This window comes from Hyaena hyaena, unplaced genomic scaffold (genome assembly GCF_003009895.1).
Source record: "Hyaena hyaena isolate Hyena2069 unplaced genomic scaffold, ASM300989v1 scaffold_104, whole genome shotgun sequence".
NCBI classification, from domain to species: Eukaryota; Metazoa; Chordata; class Mammalia; order Carnivora; family Hyaenidae; genus Hyaena; species Hyaena hyaena.
This window is the reverse complement of record NW_024080736.1, coordinates 1,806,765-1,834,482: the sequence shown is the minus strand read 5'-3', so window position 1 is coordinate 1,834,482 and position 27,718 is coordinate 1,806,765. Positions and strand designations below refer to the sequence as shown.

At 40.1% G+C, this 27,718-nt stretch overlaps 1 protein-coding gene across 1 annotated transcript; it reads right to left on the bottom strand.

Annotated features, from left to right (window-relative positions):
- Positions 1–3,681: 3,681 nt before the first annotated feature.
- NOL11 (nucleolar protein 11) lies at positions 3,682–27,592 on the bottom strand. Its single transcript, XM_039236008.1, has 18 exons — positions 27,431–27,592; positions 25,149–25,262; positions 24,979–25,035; positions 21,547–21,695; positions 20,142–20,199; positions 19,438–19,582; positions 17,304–17,492; positions 15,337–15,413; positions 13,313–13,436; positions 12,386–12,474; positions 11,759–11,827; positions 11,093–11,277; positions 10,815–10,940; positions 10,424–10,654; positions 9,903–9,981; positions 9,173–9,265; positions 4,739–4,846; positions 3,682–4,572 (listed from the first exon to the last, which is right to left on the bottom strand). Exons 1-18 carry the CDS (start codon positions 27,569–27,571, stop codon positions 4,456–4,458), a joined length of 2,151 nt encoding a protein of 716 aa, XP_039091939.1. The 5' UTR covers positions 27,572–27,592; the 3' UTR covers positions 3,682–4,455.
- Between the last annotated feature and the right edge of the window lie 126 nt (positions 27,593–27,718).

Here is a 27,718-nt window from a genome sequence, read left to right as displayed (position 1 = left end):
GTATAATCCAAAATCATACTTTAGTTGTGCTAAGTACAAAGCTGGGGAACTATGTGAGACACGTATCATTTAGGAATAAATTACCGGTAAGCCTTTTCAGTTCTATAGTTTTCTGAGTCTGAAACTTTTAAGAATCAAAACACAGTCACTAGGTAAAAATAGCTTTCAATGAAGATATTAAGTGAAAAAATAAGATCACACATGGTATGCTCAATGTGATAATAACCATTCAAATCTGTGAAACAGCCTACCCATCTATAGATTAGAAAACAGACGGCAGACATGAGAATGGGGGCTACTGGCACAGCATTTGGTTTAAAGTGAAATTTATGCCAAAACAATCTTACAATCTGCAATCACAACCACCAAAGTGACTACTGATTCAGGCAAAAATTACCAATAGAGCTAGAAAACCATTGTTGGAGAAGAATATTCTAGAATAAGAGCTTCACAGTCTCAAATATACACACAGGTTACTAACGGGGTTACAAAGGGAAAAGATGGGGGCACCTGGGTGGCTCGGTTCAGCATGTGACACTTGGTTTTGGCTTAGGTTATGATCTCACGGTTTGTGAGATCAAGTCCTGTGTCAGGCTCTGTGCTGACAGTGAGGAACCTGCTTGGGACAGAGAGGGAACCTCTCTCTGGCCCTCCTTTGCTCCCTGTTCTAAAACAAAAAAAAAAACAAAAAAAAAAAAAACAAAGGAAAAGATAGGGGTGCTCTGGTCCAGTGAAGCAATCTAGTAAACTCTACCTAAGTGATCCAGTTTAACATCACCAGTGATGGGACAAGTCACATCAATGCTTCCTGATGCCATGTCTTCTCTGTAGCTTTCTTGTCAAACTTGTTTACTCTCAATTTAATCGTGCAAAACAAGATCAATCCAAATTGAGGGACACTGTGCAAAATAACTGGCCTAGATCCCTCAAAATTGCACGATCTAGGGAAATCAAGGAACATGAAAACTAAATGCAGCGCAAGATCTTTGAAGGAAAAAGTCCAGTTATTGGAGACATTACTGAGACAACTGTGGAAATCTGAATAAGGCCTATAGTCATTCCAAACAGCACCATATTAATTTCTTGAACCTGATCATTTCATTGTGTTCATGTCAAATAATGCTCTTGTTCTAGAGGACTAAACTTGATGTACTTAGGAAATTAAACTGAATTATGGTATTAATCTGGTTGTTTGAAAATCTCCCAAATGAGTCATTAAAAAAAAGAAAAAAAATAGGGGCTCCTGGTGGCTCAGTTGGTTAAGTGTCTGGCTCTTGGTTTCAGCTCAGGTCATGATCCCATGGTTTGAGTTTGAACCCTGGGTCAGGCTTTGGGCTGACAGTGTGGAGCCTGCTTGGAAATCTCTCTCTGCTCCTCCCGCACTCTCTTGCTCTCAAAATAAATAAAACTTACAAAAAAGAAAAAAGAAGGAGAGTGGCAAAACAAACATGGCAAAATGTTATCGGTAGGTAAATTTAGATCAAGAATAAATGGGTGTTCATTGTCTTTTCTTATAACTATTTTGGAATTAAAATTTTTTTGAGTTGGGGCAAAACATCCATCTTTGTTTTAAAGTTCTTTTCTTTTTTTTTAAAGATGTATTTATTTTTGAGACAGTGCAAGCAAGGAAGGAACAGGGAGACGGGGGACAGAAGATCTGAAGCAGGCTCTGCACTGACAGCAACAAGCCCGATGTGAGGATTGAACTCTCAAATTGTGAGATCATGACCTGAGCAGAAGGTGGACACTCAGCCAACTAAGCCATCCACACACCCCTAAAGCTCTTTTCTTTAAGTTTATTTATTTTGAGGGGCGCCTGGGTAGCTCAGTTAAGCATCTGACTTCGGCTCAGGTCATGATCTCACGGTTCATGGGTTCGAGCCCCACGTCAGGCTTTGTGCTGACAGCTAGCTCAGAGCCTGGAGCCTGTTTCAGATTCTGTGTCTCCCTCTCTCTCTGACCCTCCCCTGCTCATGCTTCTCTCTCTCAGAAATAAAAAAAAACCCAAAAACACATTAAAGTTAATTTATTTTGAGAGAGAGAGAGGGGAAAGGAGGAGGGAACGGGGCGGGGGGGGGAGAGAGAGAGAGAGAGAGAGAGAGAGAAAATCCCAAGCAGGCTCAGTGCTGTTAGCACAAAGCCCAACATGGGGCTCAATCTCATGAACCATGAGATCATGACCTGAGCAGAAATCAAGAGGTGGATGCCTAACCAACTGAGACATTGTTTTTAAAGTTCTATACATGATCTGAAGGTGTCATGCCGGCTCAGTCGGAAGAGCATGTGACTCTTGATCTCAGGGTTGTGAGTTAGAAAGAGTTCTACATGATCCCGAATGGACTCCATTTTAGTCCCCAAATATTTACAAAGAAACCTAAAGACACAAAAGGCAAACAAATGTCTAATTTCAAGTATTAATGATAAATTGTTAGTCCACATTTCCCTCGTAAAACATTAAGTTCACAGAAGGAAATTGCTTCCTAGCTGAAGAACTTAAGTTTATAAAACTCTCTTCATTTTTGTAGTGTAGTATGTAATCAGAAACAAATCCAAGATATAATTTAGGGTTATGAAAAGTAAGAATAAAGGCAAAAGGTACACTGCCTATATGTAGTGAACGCAGATGATTTAATTTCCAGAAAAATTAACTACTGCAAACCCTCAGAATTATTGATACCTGAACCATTATTCAGGGGCACCTGGGTGGCTCAGCGGGTTAAGCATCTGACTTCGGCTCAGGTCATGATCTCACAGTTTGTGGGTTCAAGCCCTGCGTCAGGCTCTGTGCTGAAGGCTCAGGGCGTGGAGCCTGCTTCAGATTCTGTGTCTCCCTCTCTGTCTGTGTCTCCCCTGCTCGCATTATCTCTCTAAAAAATAAACAAACATTAAAAACTTTAAAAAGAACAAAGACCCATTAACGCTATGTGCCAGCGGTCCCGTGTTCAGTGTGCAGAAAGGGGAAGACATAATCCTGGCCTTGGAGGGCTCGGCCTACAAGAGTCTACTGTCAATTATACTTCAATTTAAAAAAAGTCTCTACACGTCCTTATAATATCCTTATTTCTAAATTTAGTGACTTAGACTGAGGGCAACCTAATTTTGTAGCATGTAGCATCAGCAAAGTTTCCATAATATTAAAACCACATTATTAAACTTTACAATAAAGACTTTATAAGGACCATAGCCAGAAACTCAACTACTATGAAAACCTGGATTTCCTATTTCTGCTGAGAAGTACTGTATCACTTTAAATTGAGCAAAAAGTCCTATTATATAAAGTGACCATAACAATTAACATATGCTGCTGTTACCTTTGTTATTTCTTTTCTTTGAGGATTAAAGAGAGATGAAGAACAATTGCGGGCAGATGTTCACACAGTTGTAACTAAATGCCACAGTTGTAACTAAAGTTCACACGGAATGCCTGACCTAAAATGAAGCCTTTCTCTAGTGCGACTTAAGTTAAGCAATCAGGATTCTGTAACTGTGGGCTCTACAATCACACTTGAACTTATATTTGTGCCCTAGAATGGACAGGAATTGTTTTTAACATGTTGTAAATCTTCAAGTTAAAACACATTTCAAAATGATTTACTCCACAGAGATTTTCATTGCTCATAAATGTTTCAAGTTATTTATAGAGATCTTAATTCATCACCTGAAAGAATGATTTCACTTTTAACAAAGGTAAATCTTGAGTTTATTTTCAAGAAACAAAAGTATCCACTTCATCTACATAAAACCTCTCATTTGTACTAAATCCAAAGAGTTAAAATGGCAAAGTCTATGGTCAACTAGCCTATAAAGCTATTTTCAGAACAGACTTTTTTTTTACTATTTAATAATACAAAAACCTAAATTACCAACGCCTCATGAAGTTGATCTGAGACACAGTAAATAGAAAGAGGTGCTGTTCAACCCTGGCCCCGGGCATATAAAGAAAGTAAGCGGAAGCAGATAAAGGACAGGTGAAAACAGCAGCAGACAGACAGGCATGTGCCTGCACAAAGACCTTTGTCCACTCTGCTTATAGGACTGACCTCTTTGGTCCCCCACAAGCACGGAGGTGCTACGACAGCTTCTGACTCTGATGAAACTACATTCTTCTTAGAATCACTGTCTCAGCGGTGATTTTTTTTTTTACTAAAAGGACTAACCAGAACACATGGTAAGAAATTAGATTTTTATCAATACACAAATAAGTTTACTTAAAATCAGCTCAGTTACATATTTAAAAAAAGTTTCAGAACCTCTCCCCACCAATGTCCATGAACTAAAAGAGGTTCACGTGAAACCCAGAGTCCAACCTAGAAGAAGGAAAGAGGGACGGTGCAGCCGACTCATTTCTCTGCTCACGAAGACAGTACAAACAAAACGCATCTCTTGCCTGGAAGAGTAGTTAAGAAGTCACATAAAAGAGCTTCATAAAACATCCATGAAGGAGACTCGGTAATATCAGAAGAGTTCCAGCACTTCAATTGAATATAATTCTCTATTATTCTTTTCTTGATTTAGTTTCTGCAGCTCACGGAAACTTACTTCAATCTTGTTGAGCTCGGAACAAATGCATATCTAAAGAAAAATGTTTCAGAGTAACTTTTACCATAACGTCTACACACAGACAAATCCCCTGTGATTACTTATAACTTATTCCAAGATAAAAACATTAAGAATAAATCAGAATGTAAGTGATACTTGGGTACACACGGAATTCAGTACGAATCAAATAATCACACACCTGGGATTTCACAAACTTGTAAAGACTTAACAGTAGCCTTTTTGCTTCTGGTATCATTACCACAACGGTAAAGTTAGCATCCAGAAGGAGGCATATCCAATCCATAATCTGAAGATAAACAGGAAAAGGAAAGTTAAGATTTTAAATTTAATTTTAGGTTAATTCATTTTAGAAAGTCCACAATTATATCCAACAGTTATGAGAAAAGTTAGTCTTCTTTACAAAAATCTAAGCATTTAATTTTAGAAATGGAAGAATTTCTCAACAATATAAAAATGCTCTTCCTTGCTTTACACTTGTTATTTTACAAGTATAACTCAATCTTTTTCACAGCATTAATCTGTAGATAGAAAGCCAGAGTGATTAAGTCCAAGAGAGCATTAGTACATGGCTTTTTATTAAAAAAAATAATTTTTTTTTAATCAGGGCCACTGGCTGGCTCAGTCAGTGGAGCATGGGGACTCTCGATCTCAGCATTGTGGGCTCAAGCCCCACGTTGGGTGTTGAGATTACTTAAAAATAAAATCTTAAACTATAAAATATATACTATGCCCCAAGAATAGTGTGTGTGGTGTATTAAAGATGAACTACTACAATGAACTAAAACACAGTTCTTACTATACATTTATTAAAGCATTCTACATAGTTTGACATCTTCAGATAGTGTAGTTAACACGCAATATCACTTGTCCTGAAAAAGCATTAATGAAACTGACTACCCATTTGGGTGGAGAAGGAAACGCTGATCCCTATGAAACTCCTTACACCAAAATAAAAATTTTTTTTATGTATTATCAAGGAATTAAACACATTAAAGGAAACCATGATGTACTAAGAAAAGAAAGAGTGGTTCTATACTCTGAGTTGGAAGGGCCTTAAGCATGATCTATCCATAAAGAAGCCAAAAAGGAAAAGCTTAATGATTTAAAAAATTAAAACTTTAAAATAAAAAACTTATCTATTACAAAAATTACACTGATAAAGTAAAAAAGTGAGAAGAAAAAAGTACTTATAATACACTCCATAGAAAAAGGCTAAATTTCCTAATATACAGAGAATTTTTTATGAGCCAAAATGAAAAAGACAGAAAATGCAATAGAAAACTGGATGAAGAACCCAACCTGAGAGTTCACGAAAGGAAATATAAATAGGAAGAAGGTCCCAAACCCTCAGAAAGGTGCTGGCATTCTGAAAACTAAAAATACAGGGCATCTGGCTGGCTCAGTCATTAGAGCACATAACTCCGAGTTGTGAGTTCAATGCCAGGTGTAGAGATTACTTAATAAGGAGAAAAAGGAGAGGAGGAGAGATTATCTAAAAAACAAAAAAGTAAACTAAAAAAAAAACCCTGCATGTACCTTTATCCAGTAATTTCACTCATGGGAATTTACCCCACAGGTGTTTCCTTAGAATTGTATTTTAGGTATCTGTACAGGGGCATCTGGCTGGCTCAGACAGTAGGGCATGTGGCTCTTGATCTTAGGGTTTTGAGTTTGAGCCCCAGATTGGATATAGAGATTACTTTAAAAAAAAAAAAAAAAAAAAAAAAAAGAGGTGGCCTGCATGGCTCAACTAGTTATGCAGCCAACTCCTGATTTCAGCTCAGGTCATGATCTCATGGTTCCGGAGTCTGAGCCCCACACTGGAGCCTGTTTGGGACTCTCTCCCTGTCTCTCTGCCCCTCCCTTGCTTGCTAGCACTCTCTCTCTCAAAATAAAAACATTTTCAAAATTAAAAAAAAAAAAAAAATTATCTGTATAAAGATGTTCACTGAAGGTTTGTTTCCAATAGTAAAAAAAAAAAAAAAAAAAGAAAAAAACAAAAAACTGTAAACAACTTAAATGCAAATTGGTAGGGGACTAATGTAAATTAAGACTCCATAAAATGAAAGAGTATGCAGTGGTTAAAAAGAATGAGGCAGGGAGTACCTGGCTGGCTCAGTCAGCAAAGCATATAATTCCTGATCTAAAAGTGAGTTTGAGTCTCTGGTTGGGTGTAGAGATTACTTAAAAGTTTTTTAAATTAAATTAAAGAAAAGAAAAAAAAGAAATGAGGCAGATGTATGTTGATTGGTTCAGAAAATGTATAAAACTTGGGGTGCCTGGGTGGCTCAGTCGGTTAAGCATCCGACTTCGGCTCAGGTCATGATCTTATGGTTTGTGGGTTCGAGCCCCGTGTTGGGCTCTGTGCGGACAGCTAGTTCAGAGCCTGGAGCCTGCTTCGATTCTGTGTCTCCCTCTCTCTCTGACCCTCTCCTGCTCACACTGTCTCTCTCAGAAATAAATAAAACATTAAAATTTTTTTTAAAAAAATGTCTACAACTCAGGGCTGAATGAAAAAAGCAAACTGCAAATAGCATGCATTCTGTGACCTAATTTCTGTCAGAAAGACAAGTTAGTATATAGAGAGAAAGTTTCGAGATATAAAAGAAACCTTTTTCCTAAATTAACTTAATCTCTTCATCCAACATGCTCAAACTTAACAACCCTGAGATTGAGAAATGCATGCTCCATTGCCTGAGCCATCAAGGTGTCCCAAAGGAAACTCTTAATATTGGTTATCCCTAAGAGGGACAATGGGAGTGGAAAAGCAACCTTTGGTATTGTTTGAATTTTTTACTATAAAAATTAACTTCTTAGGAGCACCTGGGTGGCTCAGTCCGTTAAGCATCCAACTTCGGCTCAGGTCATGATCTCATGGTTCGTGGGTTTGAGCCCTACATGGGGCTCTCTGGTGAAAGCTCAGAGCCTGGAGGCTGCTTCAGATTCTGTGTCTCCCTCTTTCTTTGCCTCTCCCCTGCTTGCGCTCTGTTTTTCTCTCTCTCAAAAATAAATAAAAACACTTACAAAATTAAACATAAAAATTAACTACTTAACAAAACTTTATTTTAAAAAATGAAAGTAGTCAAATTAAGTGTTTGAAATGCTTACTTAGAATAACATATTCTTAAACCAAAACCACAAGAACCTTTTTTTTTTTTAAAGTAATTTCTACACACAACATGGGGCTCAAACTCACAACCCCAAGATTGACAGTTGCATACTCTACTGACTCAGCCAGCCCGGGATTCCTAACGACAATAAATGTTTTAATGTTTAAATTACTTCTCAAATAAATACTGTATTTAAAGAGTACCATGAGATTCTCTAAGAACATGTTTTTCATTAATCTTTATTCTCTTAAAGAGATTTGGACACTTATCACCATCTCCCAAGAGGTAAGGAAATTCTTGAAAAGGGTCACAATAAAGAATCAAGAATTTAGGATGTATTTATTCTTTATTATAGAATTTTGACCCCAAATTGAGAGATGCCCCCCACCTCTCACTCCAGTGGTTTGCATATGTGATGTGAGAGAGGAAGTTCACATGGACTAGGAGACAAAGAGAGATCAGTTACTGAATTCCAAGTTCTGATACTATCATATATATAACACAATTTTTTTTATAGACTTTTGCTAGCACCAGATCTAATCAAAAAGATTATCTCGCCCCTATGTTTACTGCTGCATTATTTACAACAGTCAAATTATAAAAGCACTGCACATGTCCATTGATACATAAATGGATAAAGAAGATGTGGAGTGTGTATTTGTATAATAGAATATTACTCAGCCATTAAAACGAATGAAATTAAGGGGCACCTGGGTGGCTCAGTTAACTATCTGACTCTGGATCTCAGCTCAAGTCATGATCTCATGGTTTGTGAGATCGAGCCCTGCATCTGGCTCTGCACTGAGTGTGGAGCCTGCTTGGGATTCTCTACCCCCCCTCCCACCTTGGCCTCTACCCCCACTTGCTGCACTTTCTCTCTCATAAATAAATAAACATTAAAAAAAATGAAAAGTTGCTATTTGCAATACATGGATGGGGCTAGAGAGTATAATGCTCAGTGAAATAAGTCAGAGAAGGACAAATACCACACTATTTCACTCAAATATGGAATTTATAAAACAAATAAACAGACTCTTTTTTTTTTTTTTTTTTTAAATTTTTTTTAATGTTTTATTTCCAGGAGAGAGAGAGACAGCGTGAGCAGGGGAGGGTCAGAGAGAGAGAGGGAGTGACAGACTGAAACAGGCTCCAGGCTCCGAGCTGGCAGTCAGCACAGAGCCCGACGCGGGGCTCGAACCCACAAACTGCGAGATCATGACCTAAGCGAAAGTCGGACGCTTAACCGACTAAGCCACCCAGGCGCCCCTACAGACTCTTAACTATGGAGTACAAACTGCTCGTTACCAGAGTGGAGGTGGGTGGGGAGATGGGGAAACAGGCGAAGGGGATTAAGAGTGCACTATGATGAGCACGCAGTAATGCACAGAATCGCAGAATCACTGTATTGTACATCTGGAATATAATACTGTACGTTAACTATACTGGAATTAAAATAAAAACTAAGAAGTTAAAAAAATACATTAAAAAAAGGATGAACTTACCTGGTTCAAGGTTGGAGGGTGCAGTCCAGGAAGAGTCATAGTAGCATTTTCATTACACTTCAGATAAAGGAAATACAGATACTGGAGAAATAGCTGGGTAGGAAGAAAAAGGACAATGTATCACTTTGATAGAAAAATCTTGTCTAGAAAGCCAACAAAGAGACTGAAGAATTTTAAGAAGCCACTGAATTTAATTACACATCAGACAAATATGCTAGACATCTGGGGACACAAGAATAAAACAGTCTTTGCCATCAAATGGGGAGTTCATCTGGTTCGGGAAGGGTAGCTGCAGAGATTATCCTGTGTGTAAACAGTAAGGAGAAAAGAAAGCATCCATCTCTGGGCAATTCTTTTTAGTTTCTGGGTTTAGGGTTTTGTTTTTGCTTTTTTTAGTATTTGTTTAAAAGTAAGCTCTACACCCAACATGAGGCTCAAACTTACAACCCCGAGATCAAGTGTCATATGCTCCGCTGAGGGACAGCCAGCCAGGCACTTGGTTTTAACACAAATAGGTTAACCTGGCCTTCAGGCTTGGCACCAAGCATGCCAACGTCTGCCACTCCTACGCACTCATCTCCTAGGCACAATTTATTTTGTACCACAGGGGCTGGGAAGCCTCTTATTCACATGAAGGAACCGGATAAACTTTCAAATGCCCTCAAGTCGGCCAGTTAAGCAGTAACACGTACAGAATACAAAATTCTATAGGATGACCATGAACACTTACAGTAACATGTTGTGCAGGGATGTCCTTCAAGTGCGGCAGAAGAAACATTTCACTATAAGCTGAATGAAGAATTGCATTTCTACTCAGGACTAAAGGAAAACCCTGTTTCAATAAATAAAGCCTTTTCTACTGAAATGATGAGTAACTCCCTGCCCCAATGAGATCTTTTCTAAATTTATATGAAAGTTTTACTTTTCTGGAAGAGCTCTGTCACTGAACTTCCTCCTCATCACAACAGGTCACCTGGAATACTTCACTAGTCTAACTGGTATCTATTCAAAAGACTGATTTTTAGAATTGACAGAGCTTCTGCCTTCATATGGCTTCTTAAAGGAAACAGGTTTAAGTCAGTTATTTGAATATAGTACTAAATGTATTCCACGTTCAGGCAGAAACTGAAAAAAATGGAAAAAAGAAAACAAAAAGCACCTGAACTGATCTAATTACTCCTTGGGTACTGCCTGGTCTGGGACTGGAACTGTGGGAAGGGTCAATACGGGGGAGAGGGTTTCAAAGGATACAGCAGCGCTGCTCTCTTCGGGGTCACAGGGCACGAGGCCGTCTCCTCAGCTGCGGCCTGAGGCTTTTGGTTTAACTTCCGATCACAGTTATCACAGTTTCGTTCGTCAAGATTGAAACCGTTTTGAAGAATTCCCGTTTGCTCGTCCATTTTTTCCTCTTGTACAGAATCACTGTAGTCAGAAACTGATTCCATATTGATTTCTGTTTCCCGAAGACTGTCATCACTAATGCTGTTGTGTTAATTGAAAGTGAGAAATTAATTCTTATCGCTGCATGAACTTACTAGAAAAAGGTTCATTTTGTAAGCCCTGGAAGTTGTAGAAATCAAGGACCACACAAGATTAAAAGATGCAGTGAAGAGAAGGGACCATCAATCACCTTCTAACTTACCTTAAGAAAACTTTTAAGCAAGCGCAGGTGATCGATTCGGGAATGTCCGGGAACTGCTGTAGGCACAGCTGTAACATCTGCACATCTGTCTTTTCCAAGGCAACCTCCATCAGGCCGGGGCACAAGCTGGGACAAAAAACCATGAGCCATTTTTGTACAGCAAGAAAACTCTCAACTGCAAATAATGGATAAGCTTTTTTAGAGTATGAGTATCAGAACTATGAACAACAAGGTCACAAGGGTTACACACGCGAAGTGGGGGACATGGAAACATTTACCTGTAAGAGAGCACGTGTGTCTGGATAAGCTGCACCAGAGAGTTCCGGGGATAAAATGGCGGCTCTGCTTTATGTCGTTCCAGAAGTTCGAACACTATGTCCCCAATAACAGTATGAAAGTCAGGTGTCCGCTTAATAGCCAAAAACTTACATAGTTCTACTTCGATGTGTTTTTCTGAATCTTTCTGAAAGGGCAGAAGTAACAGAGTTCAGTCTGGTACATTAATAAATGTCACTCTGAACTTAAAAATTCCCAGCTCAACATTTTCTTAAGTCACTTGACAACATTCATGCATTCCTGTAAAACTAGGAGTGGATACAATATGCTGCACAAAGACAAACTAAAACAAAACAAAACAAAAAACAAAACAAAACAAAAAGATTCCAGGGTTTAGAAATCAAATTCTTTAAGAGGCTAAGTTACAAATGTATTCAATGCACAGGTTAGAGAGATACTGATGAGGCCACCACCACTACACTGATCTCACAAAACGCTTAGTAAGAGTCAAATAAGCCAAAATATTAGAAAGCTCTGACAGCCTTAACCTACCATACAGATATTAGCTGCAGATACAAAACAATGATCAGAAAAACTAGAACAAAAAAGCAGATGGGATTTCTTTTACCACTTGGGTTGATTTTTCATATTTCTAAGGTTTTATTTACCTTTATCATTGATAGAAGTTGCTTGGAAGCTGGAGGCTGTACACTCACTTCAATTTTTCTCCTCCTTAACTGGAATTAAATAAATTCATTAGGATCTCAAAACAATGCAAGAGATCCAACATATATTTAGAAGAATTTATAAAATGTCCTAAAGAGACTAGAATAGCACACTTCATGCTCTCACCACAAGCTTTTCAAAACATTTTACTTTTGTTACAGTGAAGAGTGGGTTTAAAGTAACTTAAATACCTTAAAATTTTTGTTTTTTAAACACACACACACAAATCACTATACTCAGTAAGGTATTATTACTAATTGCAAACTGTCCATTTTCACACCTGTGTCTTAGACATACACATATGCCCATGAAAATTAAATGATAACCTACACTTGTCATTTTGGATAAAGGCTGTCAGGTTACTGGGTTCACAATTCAGACTTCCTTGTCATTAAGATCAAAGCCGTAAGAGTTGTGCAAATGTGAATTATTAATTCCACCTTTCTCTTTTTTAAAATATTTGCACTAACATTTCTGGAGAACGTTTTTTCTTTAAGATCTTATTTTCAAGTAATCTCCCCCCCTCCCTCCACCCGCAATAATATTTCTGTTTCAACCACCAAACTTACAATTCTCTTCGACTGCTCGAGGTTCTGGGATCCAAATCCATATCCCCGGGATGTCTCCCAGTTTACAAAATGAGGTGCAGTGTGAGTGCCTAAGAAAACACAAAGTATATGGGGAGCCTGGGTAGCTCAGTTGGTTAAGCATCGGACTTTGGCTCTGGTCATGATCTCACGGTTTGTGGGTTCGAGCCCCACATCGGGCTCTGTGCTGACAGCTCAGAGCCTGGAGCTTGCTTCAGATTCTGTATCTCCCTCTCTCTCTGACCCTCCCCTGCTCACGTGGTTTCTCTCTCAGAAATAAATAAAACATTAAAAAAAAAAAAAAGAATACACAAAATATACAATTTCTGGACTCTTTTGGACCTATTTGTATTTAGCCAGACAACCAAAGAACAACAAAACCCATTCATGCACAACTCAAGAGAGGCTTGAAAGACCACTGAATTCTACTGATAACCCCACATCAGGAGGTCATGATACAGTGAAAGGCTACTTGTCCAGAAACATTAGGCCAACAGACGAGACGGCTGGGAAACACGAGAGGACAAAGCAACTAATGACTTCATCCGGGGGACTCTCCTAACGCCCCTCAGTCAGAACACTGGTGTTCAAAACAGTGTAGCTCTTCAGCCTACACCAGACCTGCAATGTGGACTGTTCCCAAGGTAGATACTTGGGTCAAGGAATTTCAATGAACAATGGTAAATTTCAACATCAAAAACGGACTCTGTAAACTGATGGTTGTAGAAATCTACATCCAACTGGAAATTAATAATAAAATGGTTTATATTAATAAGAAAAAGAGAAGGTCCTGGGGTGCCTGGCTGGTGCAGTTGGCACAGCATGTGACTCTTGATCTTGGAGCTGCAAGTTCAAACCCCACATTAGGCACAGAGGTAACTTAAAAAAAAAAAAAAAAAGAGCTCCTACCTGGATCTTGACTGTGCTTGAGTTTTCCAAGAGCACCCGCTAATGAAGACACTTCACACTTGTATGGAATCACAGTAAGAAATTTTCCATGTAGGATAAATAAATTTTCCCCATAATACCAGAGCTACAAAAAATGTTACAGAAAACGTAAGCAATTTTTTTCTAACATGAGTCACATTTATATCAATAGCTTATAGTGTAACTAATCTTAACATAACAAAAAACAACAGGACAAAGTTAAACAACTTTCCAGAAAACACAGCTCTTAATTCTGCCCACATCTGAATGAAGCATAATTTAATGTTTATTTTAGAGAGACAAAGAGATAGAGCACGAGCGGGAAAGGGGTAGAGAGAGAGGGAGACACAGAATCTGAAGCAGGCACCATGCTTCGAGCTGTCAGCACACAGCCTGATGCTCACAAACTGTGAGCTCATGATCTGGGCCAAAGTCAGACACTTAACCAACTGAGCCACCAGGTGCCCCCGAATGAAGCATAATTTAAAGGATACTCCCAACTCTTAAAATTCTGATCGCTGTATGCATTTAAAATACCTATTTAAAAATAATACTGCCACTATTATACATCTGTTAATGTAATGATTACCAAGGCTACTTAACAGAGCACTCGGTTAATGATGTGCTAGATGAAAAAAAGCAGAATTTAACATTGTTTCCATCTATGATTCCAATTATTAAATAGGAAAAATAAGATGGATATGTGAACAAAAAGCTTAAAGAAACATGGAAATTATATATGTTAGAGCCGACCTGTGAGTAGTTAACTTTGTTATTATTTAAGTATAAATTAGAATTTTTTTAGATGTCTATTCATTTTTGTGAGAGAAAGGGGGGTGTGAGTGGGAGAAGGGCTGAGAGAGAGTGGAACAGAGGATCTGAAGCAGGCTCTGCACTGACAGCAGCAAGCCCGGGGGGGGGGGGGGGGGGGGGGCTTGAACTCACCGTGAGATCATGACCTGAGCCAAAGTCAGATGCCTGACTGAACCACCCAGGCACCCCTATAAATTAGAATTATATTGCATGCTGCGAAATCTAGCCTCTTTATCCTTTAATTACAATTATCAGTAAAGTTGTATTATCTTGATTTGCATGTTATTTGCATCCACTAAACAATCGATATTTACTGAGCACCTCTGCCAGGCACTGGAGATAAAATGGGTAACAAAATAGACAAGAACCCCTGCCTCATAAAGTTTACAGTTTGGTTGACCTAAATTTGAATTCTTTAAAAAAAAAATTTTTTAATGTTTTATTTATTACCTAAATTTTAATTCTATGATAATTCTTATGTAACTCCCTGAGAATGTTTAACATATAATCCAAAAGACGAATTTATTAAAAAAAGTAACAGCCTTGGCACATGGTTCAAAATACAAAAGGCAGGGCACCTGGCTGGCTTAGTTGGTAGAGCACGTGGCTCCGGGTCTCAAGGCTGTAAGTTCAAGCCCCACAGTGGATATAGAGAATACTTAAAAAATAATAAAAAACAAAAATAAGTTATTAAGAAAATAAAAAAGTAAAAAGATCAAACCAAAGAGCAGCTAAAAACAGAAGTTGTTTTATTTACTAATTATTCTCCCTTGAACTAAAATTACCTAAAATTTAGTGTTTTGAAATTAAGAAACATAAATAAAATTGAAATAAGCAACCAGTATTCTCTTGCAGATAAAAAAATATTTTTCAATTTATTTTAATCAAAAATTGCCAAATAGGGGCACCTGGGTGGTTCAGTCAGTTGAGCATCTGACTCTTGGTTTTAGCCCAGGTCATGAATTCAGGGTTGTGGGATTGAGCCCCATGTTGGGCTCCATGCTGAATATGGAACCTCCTTAAGATTCTCTCTCTCACTCTCCCTGTGCTCCCAGCTCTCATGGGCTCACACGTACTCTCTTTCAAAACAAAAACTGCCAAATTATTTATCTCAGAAGTCTCTTCCTTTACAGTGTATTTACCATGCACAAAAGTAACTAAATTTGAAAAAATACTCAAGGCAAAAAACTTACTTGACCGCTGGTCCCCTGTGGTAACTCTTTGGAAGTCTGTAGTGTTTGAAATTTTGTGTTCCATATGGACAGGCATTCTGTAAAATAAGACATACAAACTCAGACGTGGCACACGTAAATATGTGATGCTGAGGGCAGGGGGTAAGGACGTAGGGAGACGGGGAGAGTCACAGTTAAATACACAAGTCTTGCTTCGCTAAGTATAAAAATAAGTGAGTACCACAGAAATGCAAGGAAATGCGATCTCATGACAAGAAGTGGACATGTGTGGGGCGCCTGGGTGGCTTAGTCGGTTAAGCGTCCGACTTTCGCTTAGGTCATGATCTTGCGGTTCGTGGGTTCGAGCCCCACGTCAGGCTCTGTGCTGACTGCCAGCTCAGAGCCTGGAGCCTGTTTCAGTCTGTGACTCCCTCTCTCTCTGACCCTCCCTGCTCACGCTGTCTCTCTCTCTCTCCTAGAAATAAATAAAACATTAAAAAAAAAAAAAAAAAAGAAGTGGACGTGTGTGAGGCAGCGGGTATATGGGAGCTCTGTATATCTTCCCTTCCATTTTGCTGTGAACCTTAAAGTGTTCTAATGAAACAAAGTTAATAATACTACCAGTAATAATAATGATAAATGTTAATATGGAAAGGGCTCTATGATCTCTCAGGAAAGTGAATAAATAAGGCACACAACAGCATGTATGGTATGCTGCCATTCATGTAAAAAGAAGAGAAAAAATAATAATAAGCAGTAGTATTTGCCTGTATACATATAAAAACACTGGAAAGAGACGCTGGGAGCTCTAACAGCGGTCACTGGGTTTCAGGGGGTTGCTGGTGGTGGGGGAGAGAACAGCACAGAGTGGTAACGTGGCAGAGCGCCAGGACTTGAGGACAGTAAGGTAGGTGACAGAAGAGGCAACATGCTTGGGCTGAATCCTCATTCTACTTCGTCATCTAACACCTGCGTCCTGACCTGTAAAACAGGAGTATTACTAGTAACTACCTTCCTTCCTAGTGCTGTTGGGAGGTTAAATGACACAAACAAAGGGATAAGACAAGTGACATGCTTGGCCCAGGGTAGCGATGCTATTATCTATCTAGTAGCTCTTATCTTAATAAGCAGGAGAAACAAAGAACCACGGACGAGCATGGGCAAATGAAGTGTACGGTCAATAGTGAGCCTGGACTGAATAAATCAAAGGGTTTTTGCTCTGCAAATGGGAAAAGAGACTGGAAAAGGTGGATGAGGTCTAGACTGTGAAGAGACCCAAATACTAAGCAAAAGACTTTTGAGTTTCATGGTGTTGCCTAAAAGATCCCAATCTTGCACTGGCCAGGAACAAATATGTTCTTCCTGAGAGACTACAAGCCTGCGTTTGTGCAGGAGTATCTGGGGGCTAGGGGAGGTGGAAATAAGACTCATGCTCTGAAGTCACAGATGGAAAAGCATTCTAGTGGCCCCTGAATTTCAAGGAGTCCAAGCCCTATGGATTTCCATTCTGCAGAAATGTCACCAGGCTATGAATTCAGTTCTCTACTGTAAGGCTTACCAACGATCAAATGCCTAGGGGCCGGCACAGATATTTGGAATTTTTATTTCTTTAAGACATTAGTCATGAGCAAGATAGTGATACAAGGAAATGTTTTTAAGAAGATGGAGCACCTAGCTGTCTCAGTCAGAAGAGCATGTGACTCAATCTTGGGGTCACTGAGTTTCAGCCCACTTGTGGGTATAGAGATTACTACGTGGGGCACAGAGATTACTAAATAAAAAAATAACAACCTGAAAAAGATTAACTAATGTAAGATACAATCAAAGACCTATTCAAGAAGAGTTAGGAAGCTACAAAAATAATTTGAGTACGATGATAAAGAAAATGAATGAGTGGTAATAAATAAATAAAAAAAGAAAAAGAAGAACAAGAGGCACACTTTGAAGGAAAAATCCAAAGGACTTCTTAATGGATGAGAGTTAGTCACCCTTGGAAGAAGGCAGTGGCGGTCCCAGGACGGCTATGTGATCATGATCCAGGACGGCGAGTGCAACACCACTTCGAGCGTTCCCGGATACCACAGTCCTGAGCACCAGTGATCTAACTACCGTTTGATTTTTTTCTGGGCCACTTGTATGTATTGGTATCAAGGCTTCATATATACATCCATCAGCGCCTGTTGGAAACAAGTTATTTGTTGTTCATTATCAGTCAAAGGATAGTTTTAGATCTTTTAGAGTTAAAGGTACCAAGTTATTTATAAGTTTTACCAATTTGATATGATATAATCAGAAAAACAAACTTAATCACATTGCTCTACGCTTTCCTTTAAAGAACTTACTGTACTACAAACCTAAAATTGAGCTGGGCATGGAAACTGCTTACAATTTTCATTCATTCTCTCTCTCTCTCCCCCTCCTTCCCCTGCTCGCTTGCTCTCAAAAAAAAAAAAAAAAAATTCACAACAGCTAAGAATTACAGTCTGTAAATACTAGTAATAACTTAAAATATAAGAGGGAAGTGTCAGGAATACAGACAATCTCATCACTAAACGGATATATCTCACATTCAAAGTTAATTAGCATTCTGGTCTGTGCGTGAAACTTATTACTCCATCACCCTGAAAACCATATGAAATTGCCATTTTTTGTCTGTCAACTGAAGTCTGGCAATTTCATGTGGTTCAGGCTGCATGATTTTAGGGCTCTTTGGTTTGGACTCCCTTATTTCTAAGTTCATACAGTAAGTTAAAACTTAACCTGCAAACTTTCCCTTAATGATAAGTATATCTGGGGTGCCTTGCTGGCTCAGTTGGTAGAGCATACACTTTTTTTTTTTTAATGTTTATTTTTGAGAGAGAAAGAACACAAGCAGGGAGGGGCAGAGAGAGAGGGACAAAGTATCCAAAGCAGGCTCTGCACTGACATCAAAGAACCCGATGTGGGGCTCAAGCTCACAAACCATGAGATCATGACCTGAGCTAAAGTCACACTTAACCAACTGAGCCACCCAGGTGCCCGAGCATGCAACTCCTAATCTCAGGGCTGGGAGTTCAAGCCCCATGGTGGGCATGGAGCCTACTTAAAAAAACAAACAAACAAAAAAACCCCCAGTAAGTATGTAAGTTAAACTATAAGAAAACCAATCCCTCTTAACCAAAGGCATGAAATGGATTCCAAAGATCTTCTAGATATGATGGGATTTTTCTTAATAGCCACTGCAAACATTTGCACATTAAAAAACATCACAGATTTTTAACAGTGATAATACGAAAACACTCCTCTTGCTTCTTCGTCTCCTTTCTCAAAACAACTTCAAGAGGAGCCGTGAAGAGGAGGAGGAAGAGGATACCACAAATGCACTTTTCTCTTTCCTACTTAGTCACATAAAATTAGGATTATACTTTAGACCATTACATAGAGCTGAACTCCAAGCATTAACAGATCTGTGAAACGCTGGCTGGCATGGCCACAAGTGCTGTTAGTCTACTTTAACTCGTTTGCCCCCACTGCTGTTCAAAGAAGGACAAGCTGTACCTGAAGGCTAAAAAGGAGGAGTAGAGGGGCCACTCCATAGCAACCTGAGGGGCACCAAAGTGGCTCAGTCGGCTGAGTGTCAGACTTCAGCTCAGGTCATGATCTCCCGGTTCGTGGGTTTGAGCCCCACATCAGACTGTCAGCCTGTCAGTGCAGAGCCTCCTTTGGAGCCTCTGTCCCTCCTCTCTCGGCCCCTCCCCTGCTTACGCTCTCCCAAAAATAAGTTAATATTAAAAACACAAACAAACAAAACCCTTTGTTTATGGTTCACTAATTACAATATCAAAGAACCTGACCTTATCAATGATAAAGTGATTTTTTTCCTTCTTTATTGGTGTTATATTATTATTAATTGCTTATGATAAATTTTTAAGAGGTACCTGCAGGGAACTACTGACATAATTACTACATGACCAGACATGGCAAAGCGGAAAAAGTGACAGCATAAGTGCTTGTAAAGAAGCATGTGAAGGGAAGTGTTACAATAGACAACTGCAAACACCTAAGACTCAAACTCCAAAAAAGCCACCATCCTGTGATACCCTTTTGTTTACAACCTATGAAAGTTTAAAGAAAAATACTTACTTAATGACATCAAAGAGATGAATTTCCGATCCACAGATGCAGTAAAATTCTGTATAACAGACTTTTCTTCTTGTCCAAGTAAGAGTGCGTACTTGCTTAAGGTACGCGAGCTAAACGTCTGCACGTAAGCAAAGTAATTTCCATGCTGCACAAACAAAAAGGGTTATTTTAAGAATATTCCCACGTCAAACAACTGTATGTAAATGTTAAAGTCAACTGTCACTCCTAATTACTTCAACGAGTGCTTAAAAACCTCTTGTCCAATTAAACATAGTATAAGAAATATTCCTTTTAACTAATAGGTTTTTTCATATTTAAAACAATACACAAACACAAATCTTCTGAGAGAGATACTAAAGTCCAATTTTAGTTTTAAAAATAATATAGGTGAGGGGCGCCTGGGTGGCTTAGTCGGTTAAGCGTCCGACTTTCACTTAGGTCATGATCTCGCGGTTCGTGGGTTCGGGCCCCGCGTCGGGCTCCGTGCTGACTGCCAGCTCAGAGCCTGGAGCCTGTTTCAATCTGTGACTCCCTCTCTCTCTGACCCTCTCCTGCTCACGCTGTCTCTCTCTCTCTCCTAGAAATAAATAAAACATTAAAAAAAAAAAAAAAAAAAAGAAAACATAGAAACTTTAAAAAAAAAAAAATAATATAGGTGAATTTGAAATGTCACAAAACAGGCCAGGATTAAAGAGAGCACTTACTTTTTCAGTAATAAAGATTAAAACAGGATGCCTAAATACCATGAAAACCTTTGTCCACCTAAAAAAAATAGAAAAAATATAAAATATCAAACCACCTGCTAAGAGAAACCCATCAATCTAAATTTAAGAGAATATCTTCTGTAAAATATTTTTTTAGAGCCAGAGAGACATCAGAGAACACTTAATTCAGTGTTTCAAAATAAACGTACCGTGGGGAATTAGTAGGCCTTTCTCTGTCAAATGCATCTCTGGATTAAATGCAAGGTGCTCAACTTCCCGGAGCTTTAAAGACCAGGTGACTTGTAAAGCTCCAGAGGGGTGGGTGTGGGACATTACGCAGTGTTATTAAACTTATTGGACTCCCCTACTTTCCCTTTTCAGTCACTCATGGGACCAGTGCTCTGCGGCTCCCGTCTGCCTTCCTCAAGCCACAGAAGGGGAGGAGGCACAGAGAGGGCTAAGGGCTTACACGCAAGGCTACACAGCCAGATTCTGGCAGGGCCTCCACCTACATCCCTTTTCCTAAAGATTTCCTCCAAACAGGGTTGCTCCACACACTGGAAGCATTCAACAGGGCAGTCCAAGATACACGTGGTCACTGTCCACACTGTTCGCTAAGTACAAGCCTTCACCTGGACTTTCAGGAATTTAGCTTGCATCAAGTGGACCTGGACAGGAAGCAAGTTAACAGGAAATGTGATAAAATAATGGGTATTGGAAGGGGATTTCCTTCTATCATTTGAGTGAGTCATTTTTCCAGTTTTATTCCAGAATTTGGGAAAGCAGAGGGCTCCAAGCACTATCATGATTTTACTAACAAACTACTTTTGTCAGGGGTAAGAGTTCCAACCTTGGCAGTCAGGACAACAGGACAAAAACTGAAATTTTGACTTCAAGGAGTTACCTTCTTCATCTTCAAATAACTGACTATCCAGTTCACTGTCATTAGAATAGGAGTCACACGTCCCTACACCTTCCCAATCACCTATCTCTCTTGAGGCTTCTGGAGAATGTTAATTTGGCCAACAGCACATAAATGGTTTTTAACAAAGGTTTTATTATGTTTACAACCAAAATATGTTTCAATAAGGCAAAGAGAGGCGCCTGGGTGGCTCAGTCGGTTAAGCGTCCGACTTTGGCTCAGGTCATAATCTCAGTCTGTGGGTTCAAGCCCCATGTTGGACTCTGTGTTGACAACTCAGAGCCTGCAGTCTCCTTCCGATTCTGTGTCTCCCTTTCTCGCTCTCTCTCTTTGACCTTCTCACACTCGTGATCTTTCTCTCTCAAAAATAAATAAAACATTACAAAAATGTTTTATAAATAAGTAAATAAGGCAAAGAATGTTAAAAAAAAACATGTAAATTTTTATTTTGGTAAAAATTCACTTACAAGTATTGGAACTTACTTAATCACTTCATCATCAGAGATAACAGTTTCAATTTTCTGCTGGGGCTCTGCAAGCAAGGCCTCTAAACCACGAACGGCACCTTCCTTGAACAGCACTAAGGGTTCTGTCCCTTGTATTGAATGTATCCTATAGATCTCAGCTGACAACTAGAAAAACATAAGAATGCATTAATTTTTATTCTAAAACAATTGCCACCTAATAGAATAAGGACACTTATAGAAACCTTATTCTTAAGAACTGATTGGTTTTCATTTTTTTAAATATTTTATTTATTTTTGAGAGAGAGACAGAGACAGCGTGAGCAGGGAAGGGTCAGAGAGAGAGGAAGACACAGAATCTGAAGCAGGCTCCAAGCTCTGTCTGAGCTGTCAGCACAGAGCCCGACATGGGGCCCGAATCCACAAACCATGAGATTATGACCTGAGCTGAAGTCCGACGCTTAAGCGACTGAGCCACCCAGGCGCCCCTGATTTGTTTTCATTTTGATTCAGCTTTGTATGGCTCCAAAATCGTCAGTTCAGCATAAATACATACAGAAGCCTTTTCTTTTTAAAGTTTATTTATTTACTTATTTATTTAGAGTACAAGCAAGTGGTTTAGGGGCAGAGAGGGACAGACAGAATCCTAAGCAGGCTCCACGCTGTCAGCACAGAGCCTGATGTGGGGGCTCCATCTCACGAACTGTAAGATCATGACCTGAGTGGAAATCAAGAGTCAGATACTCAAATGACTGAGCCACCCAGGCGCCCCCAAACAGAAGCATTTTGCTCCTATTCTGCTCTCCCCTTTAAGTATTTCTTTGCATTTTTATGCATTTTTGATTTATCCCTTCATTGTGAGTACTGGAGATTAGGTACAACCTAGCTGCTCAAAAACTGAAGGTGGAAGAGGTTTAAATAAAGCCACTAATTCAGCCTTAAGCAATTCTGATGCTAGATGCAGACTGTTGCCGTACTTACAACTACAGCCTGTAAGCCCAAGAAAAGACGTTAACCCTGCTGTAAAAGTCAGGATCATGTTACTGCAAGGTAAATGAAAAGACTGGGGCCAGGAGACAACACAGCTAGCTAGAGGTTTCAAGGTTCCATGTGATAAGTGACATATCAGAACCACTCTCGTATGAGCCATTTCTAAAATTTGCCAACTAGGGGCGCCTGGGTGGTTCAGTCAGTTGAGCAGCCGACTTCAGCTCAGGTCATGATCTTGCAGTGTGCAATCCGTGGCTCTGAGCCCTGCATCAGGCTCTGTGCTGACAGCTCAGAGCCTGGAGCCTGCTTCAGAGTCTGTATCTCCCTCTCTCTCTGCCCCTCTCCCCTTCTTGGTCTTTCTGTCTGTCTGTCTCTCTCTCAAAATAATAAACATTAAAATTTGTCAATTATAGAGTTAGACATCTTTATTTATTTATAGCACGTGCAGGGTGGGGGGAGGGGGCAAGGAAAGTGGGAGAGGGACTGAGAATCTTAACATAGCACGGAGCCCAATGTTAGACTAGATCCCATGACAGTGAGGTCATGGGAAGCTCAACTGACTGAGCCATCCAGGCACTCTTAGAGTTAGACACCTAGAACTGGAAGGAACTTTGGGGGCACCTAGGCTGGGTCAGTCAATTAAATGTCCAACTCTTCATTTTAGCTCAGGTCATGATCTCATGGTTCATGAGAGTGAGCCCCATGTTGGGCTCCACAACAGTGTGAAGCCTGCTTGGGACTCTCTCTGCCCTTTCCCCGCTAGTGCTCTCTACCAAAATAAATCAAAAACAAACAAACAAGCAAATTAAAAAAAAAAAAAAAAGGAAAAAAAAAAAGGACGGGAAGGAACTTTCAAGGTTACCCTGAGACTCTCAATTTGTAAGTAAGAAAAATTAACATACTTTAGATCATCATTAGAAAATGCACAGTGGTTATAACTCGTGATTATTTTTACTGCATTCTGGGCCACTCTTAAAATATATAATGCAAGGACGCCCAGGTGGCTCAGTTGGTTAAGTGTCCAGATCTTGATTTCAGGTCAGGTTATGATCTCACAGTTCATGAGTTTGAGCCCTGCATCAAGCTCTGTGCTGACAGTGCGGAGCCTGCTTGGGATTCTTTCTCTGTTCCTTCCCTGCTTTTAATTTTAAAAAATATATATATGTATTTACATTCATATTCATATTTATATAGGGGTGCCTGGGTGGCTCAGTCAAGGGTCCGACTTCAGCTCAGGTCATGGTCTCATGGTTCATGGGTTCGAGCCCCATGTCGGGCTCTGTGCTGACAGCTCAGAGTCTAGAGCCTGATTCAAATTCTGTGTCTCCCCTCTCTCTGACCCTTCCCTGCTCCGTCTCTCTCTCTCTCTCTCAAAAATAAGCAAACATTGAATTTACGTATACATACGTATGTACATACATATATACACACACAAACACACACACATATACACGTATATACATATATATATGTATATAAAAATTACATGTAAGTAGCAGGGCCTGTTCTACTTATTTTAAGAACATGAAGTTCTCACAAGAGACCTATCATAAACACCTAAACTCATGGAAATCACTGTAAACTTATTCAGGAATTATTTAAAAATTTTTTTAACGTTTATTCCTTTTTTAAATTCTATTTATGTTTTATTTATTTTTGAGACAGAGAGAAACACAGCATGAGCAGGGAAGGGTCAGAGAGAGAGGGAGACCCAGAATCCGAAGCAGGCTCCAGGCTCTGAGCTGTCAGCACAGAGCCCAACGTGGGGCTCGAACTCATGAACCGTGAGGTCATGACCTGAGCTGAAGTTGGACACTTAATCGACTGAGCCACCCAGGCACCCATTATTTAAATTCTTAATCTTATGAAATAATAAAGTTTATATTTTTTAACATTAACTCATGAACTAAGATATGTTAACAAGATATACTATAAGATAACTAGAATGAAAGCTAATATAACTTTTATGCTCACTTTTACAGATGCATTAAGATAAACAATCTACTACACTAAAAACGTTAGTTAGAAGATCCTAGGATGCTTGGGTGGTTTAGTGGGTTGACTGACTTTGGTTCAGGTCATGATCTGGCTGCCTGTGAGTTCAGGCCCCACATCGAGCTCGTTGCTGTCAGTGCAGAGCCTACTTCGGATCCTCTGTCCTCCTTTCTCTGCTCTTCCCTCCCTCTTAAAAATAAACAAACATCTGGGGTGTCTGGGTGGCTCAGTCAGTTGGGTGTCCGACTCTTGATCTCCACCTCCACTCCCATCATGATATCACAGTTAGGGAGTTCTAGACTCCCATCAGGCTCTGAACTGATGGTGTGTGGCATGCTTGGGATTCTGTCTCTCCTTCTCTCTGCCTCTCACCTGCCTGTGCTCTCTCTCTCTCAAAATAAATACATAAACCTTAGAAACAAACAAATAAGCATTTAAAAAAAGGTTAGAAAATTCAGAGACTTACTGTAGCTTTAAATACTTTATCCAGGTTTACATCTTCATTATTCCATATTCTCAAAACCTTAAATCAAAACATACAAGTTAAGAAAGTATTCCAGTTTTTATTTACACATAACAGAAAGTCAATAAATCAATATTTTTGTTGTATATGTTATAAGTAGTTTTAAAACTCACCTTATTATCATGAACGACAATAAACTCTCCAGTTTGAAAGTTGCACACAGCTGGACACGTTATAATTTGACCTTGTTTCACTGACCAGCTCCCCAAGGGTTTCTGATCAGAAACCTAGTAAAATTAAGATAACATACAATATTCAAAAGGTCAATTTCAGATATTATGGGCAATTAAATTTACAATCAAGACAAAGGAAGAAATCACTAACAAAGCAGCATTTAGCAAATTTCCTAAATGAAAAAGGCAAGTAGTCACAAAAGACAGTGTATGATTCCACCTAAGACAGTAAGTAGAATGGTGGTTTTCAGAGGCTGGAGAATAGGGAGTTATTGTTTAATGGTGGAGTTTCAGTTTGGCAAGATGAAACAAGTATGGAAGGTGGAGGGTGGTGATGACTGCACAACAATGTAATGGTACCTACGACCCTGAGCTGTGTGATCAAAAAATGGTTAAGATGTAAATGTTTTTAAAAGTAGGCTCCATGCCCAGCATGGAGTCCGGCATGGGGCTTGAACTCACAACCCTGAGATCGAGACTGCAGTTGAATGAGAAGGGCGAGACGCTTAACCAACTGAGCCACCCAGACACCCCAAGATAGTAACTTTTATGTGTATTTTACAATTAAAAATATTTTTAAAAACTTAAAGAAATTTAAATGAAAATGTAAGTTCCTAAAATGAAAAAGAAAAGGTAAATAAGCAACACTATTTTGTGAATTGTACATTCAAAAAATGGATTCTGTGGTTGTTTTTTTTTTTTTAATGTTTTATTTATTTCTGAGAGAGAAAGAGAGACAGCACGAGCAGAGGAGGGTCAGAGAGAGAGGAAGACACAGAATCCAAAGCAGGCTCCAGGCTCTGAGCTAGCTGTCAGCACAGAACCCGATGCGGGGCTGGAATCCACAAACCGTGAGATCATGACCTGAGCCGAAGTCCAATGCTTAACCGACTGAGCCACCTAGGCATCCCTCCACTGTGCCTTTGAGTATAGGCATGGGAAACTGAGTAGGGATAGGCCCCATCATGCCAAATGCAATCAGGGCCTATATTCCTACGCAGGAACTGCAAAAATTAAGTCTGCTAGACAGCCGAGGAAAAAACCAACAATGTCATCAGAGGAGTCAAGGGGCACCTGGGCGGCTCACTTGGTTAAGCTTCAACTCTTGGTTTTGAGTCAGGTCACGGGATCTCATGGTTGGTGAGCTAGAACCTGTGCTCCGACAGCAGGAGGCCTGCTTGGAATTCTGTCTCCCTCTCCCACTGCCCCTCCTCACCAGCTTGCTCTCTATCTCGCTCTCAAAATAAATAGAAAATAAATTAAAAAAAAAAAAAAAGAAGGAATGTTGGGAACCTGTTCCCCAAACTTCAAAGTAGATAGCTAGCTTCTTAAAGACACGTGAAACTATGTTCAGCAGACCAGATAAAACAATTACTTTCTACAAGACCACTAAAAGCACAACTGCTTTGAGACACCTGGGTGGCTTAGCCGGTTAAGCGTCTGACTTCGGCTCAGGTCGTGATCTCACGGTTCGCGGGTTCGAGCCCCGCGTCGGGATCTGTGCCGACATCCACCTCAGAGTCTGGAGCCTGTTTCGGATTCTGTGTCTCCCTCTCTCTCTGACCACTCCCTGCTCACACAGTCTCTCTCTCCCTCAGAAATAAATAAAACACTAAAAATAAATAAATAAAACCACAACTGCTTCGAACGCGTGGTGAGCTAAAGAGTGAGGATGAAAAGGGGGCGGGACGTATAGAGCCTGTCCAGAACTCAACTCCAGGATTTACAACGTGTAGTTGGCAAGAGCCCACTCGGAATCAAAATTCCACCAAGCTACCAAGAAAACAATATAACAACCCACACAACTTTATTCCCAAAGGAGAGAGAAGTGTATAGACACAAACACTGTTCCCATGCTGCCAGTCGTGCTCTCCCGCCCTCTCTCAACCCTTCTGCGGGCAGCCGGGGAGACAGAAATCCCAGGAGGGGATGTCAAGGCCATGTCAGAGAGATGCGAAGCGAAAGCACACATTTCTTTTCCTTTGAGTCTAGCCCACGTGCACTTAGCCTCCCCGCTACCTGCAACTCCGAAATATGCCTCTGTCTCCAGGAAAACAACCGAATCCATTTCTAGGCTTCATTCAGCGCCCCGGAGCGGCCAAGCCGGCTCTCCAACAAGCTGCTCCGCGATCTCCTGAAGCCCCGAGAAACCTGAGGCTCTGGCTCCGTGAACAGAAAGGGGCAAGACCTCAGCGGGGTCTCTCCGAGCACATCACCCTCACCTTATAGAGGATGACGGTCCTGCCGCCGTCCGTCACTAGAAACTGGTCTGTTTTGTCGCTCTGCTCCACACCGAGGAGTCCGTTAGGCCCGGCACCCAAGGGTACTGCAGACAACGTGAATCCCTCCTCCAAGGCTGCCATTTTGGCCAAACCTACAGACGGCCGCGCATCCGTCCCAGCAGGCTTTGCGCTTTCTATCGCGAGAACTAGGGTCTCAACAGGACAGGCACTCGCCAAATACGAAACCCGTTTGCTGAGCCTGCGACCTCTGGCGGGCGTGGCGGGCCT

Bases quoted from the DNA above. Each gene is read 5' to 3' on its own strand.
- NOL11 (XM_039236008.1), bottom strand. From the start codon at position 27,571: ATGGCAGCCTTGGAGGAGGGATTCACGTTGTCTGCAGTACCCTTGGGT. The intron at 25,036-25,148 runs GTGAGTTTTAAA...TTTTGATTTAAG, and splicing joins TTGTCGTTCATGATAATAAG to GTTTTGAGAATATGGAATAA. The intron at 9,266-9,902 runs GTAAGTGTTCAT...CTTCCTACCCAG, and splicing joins TCCCTGCACAACATGTTACT to CTATTTCTCCAGTATCTGTA.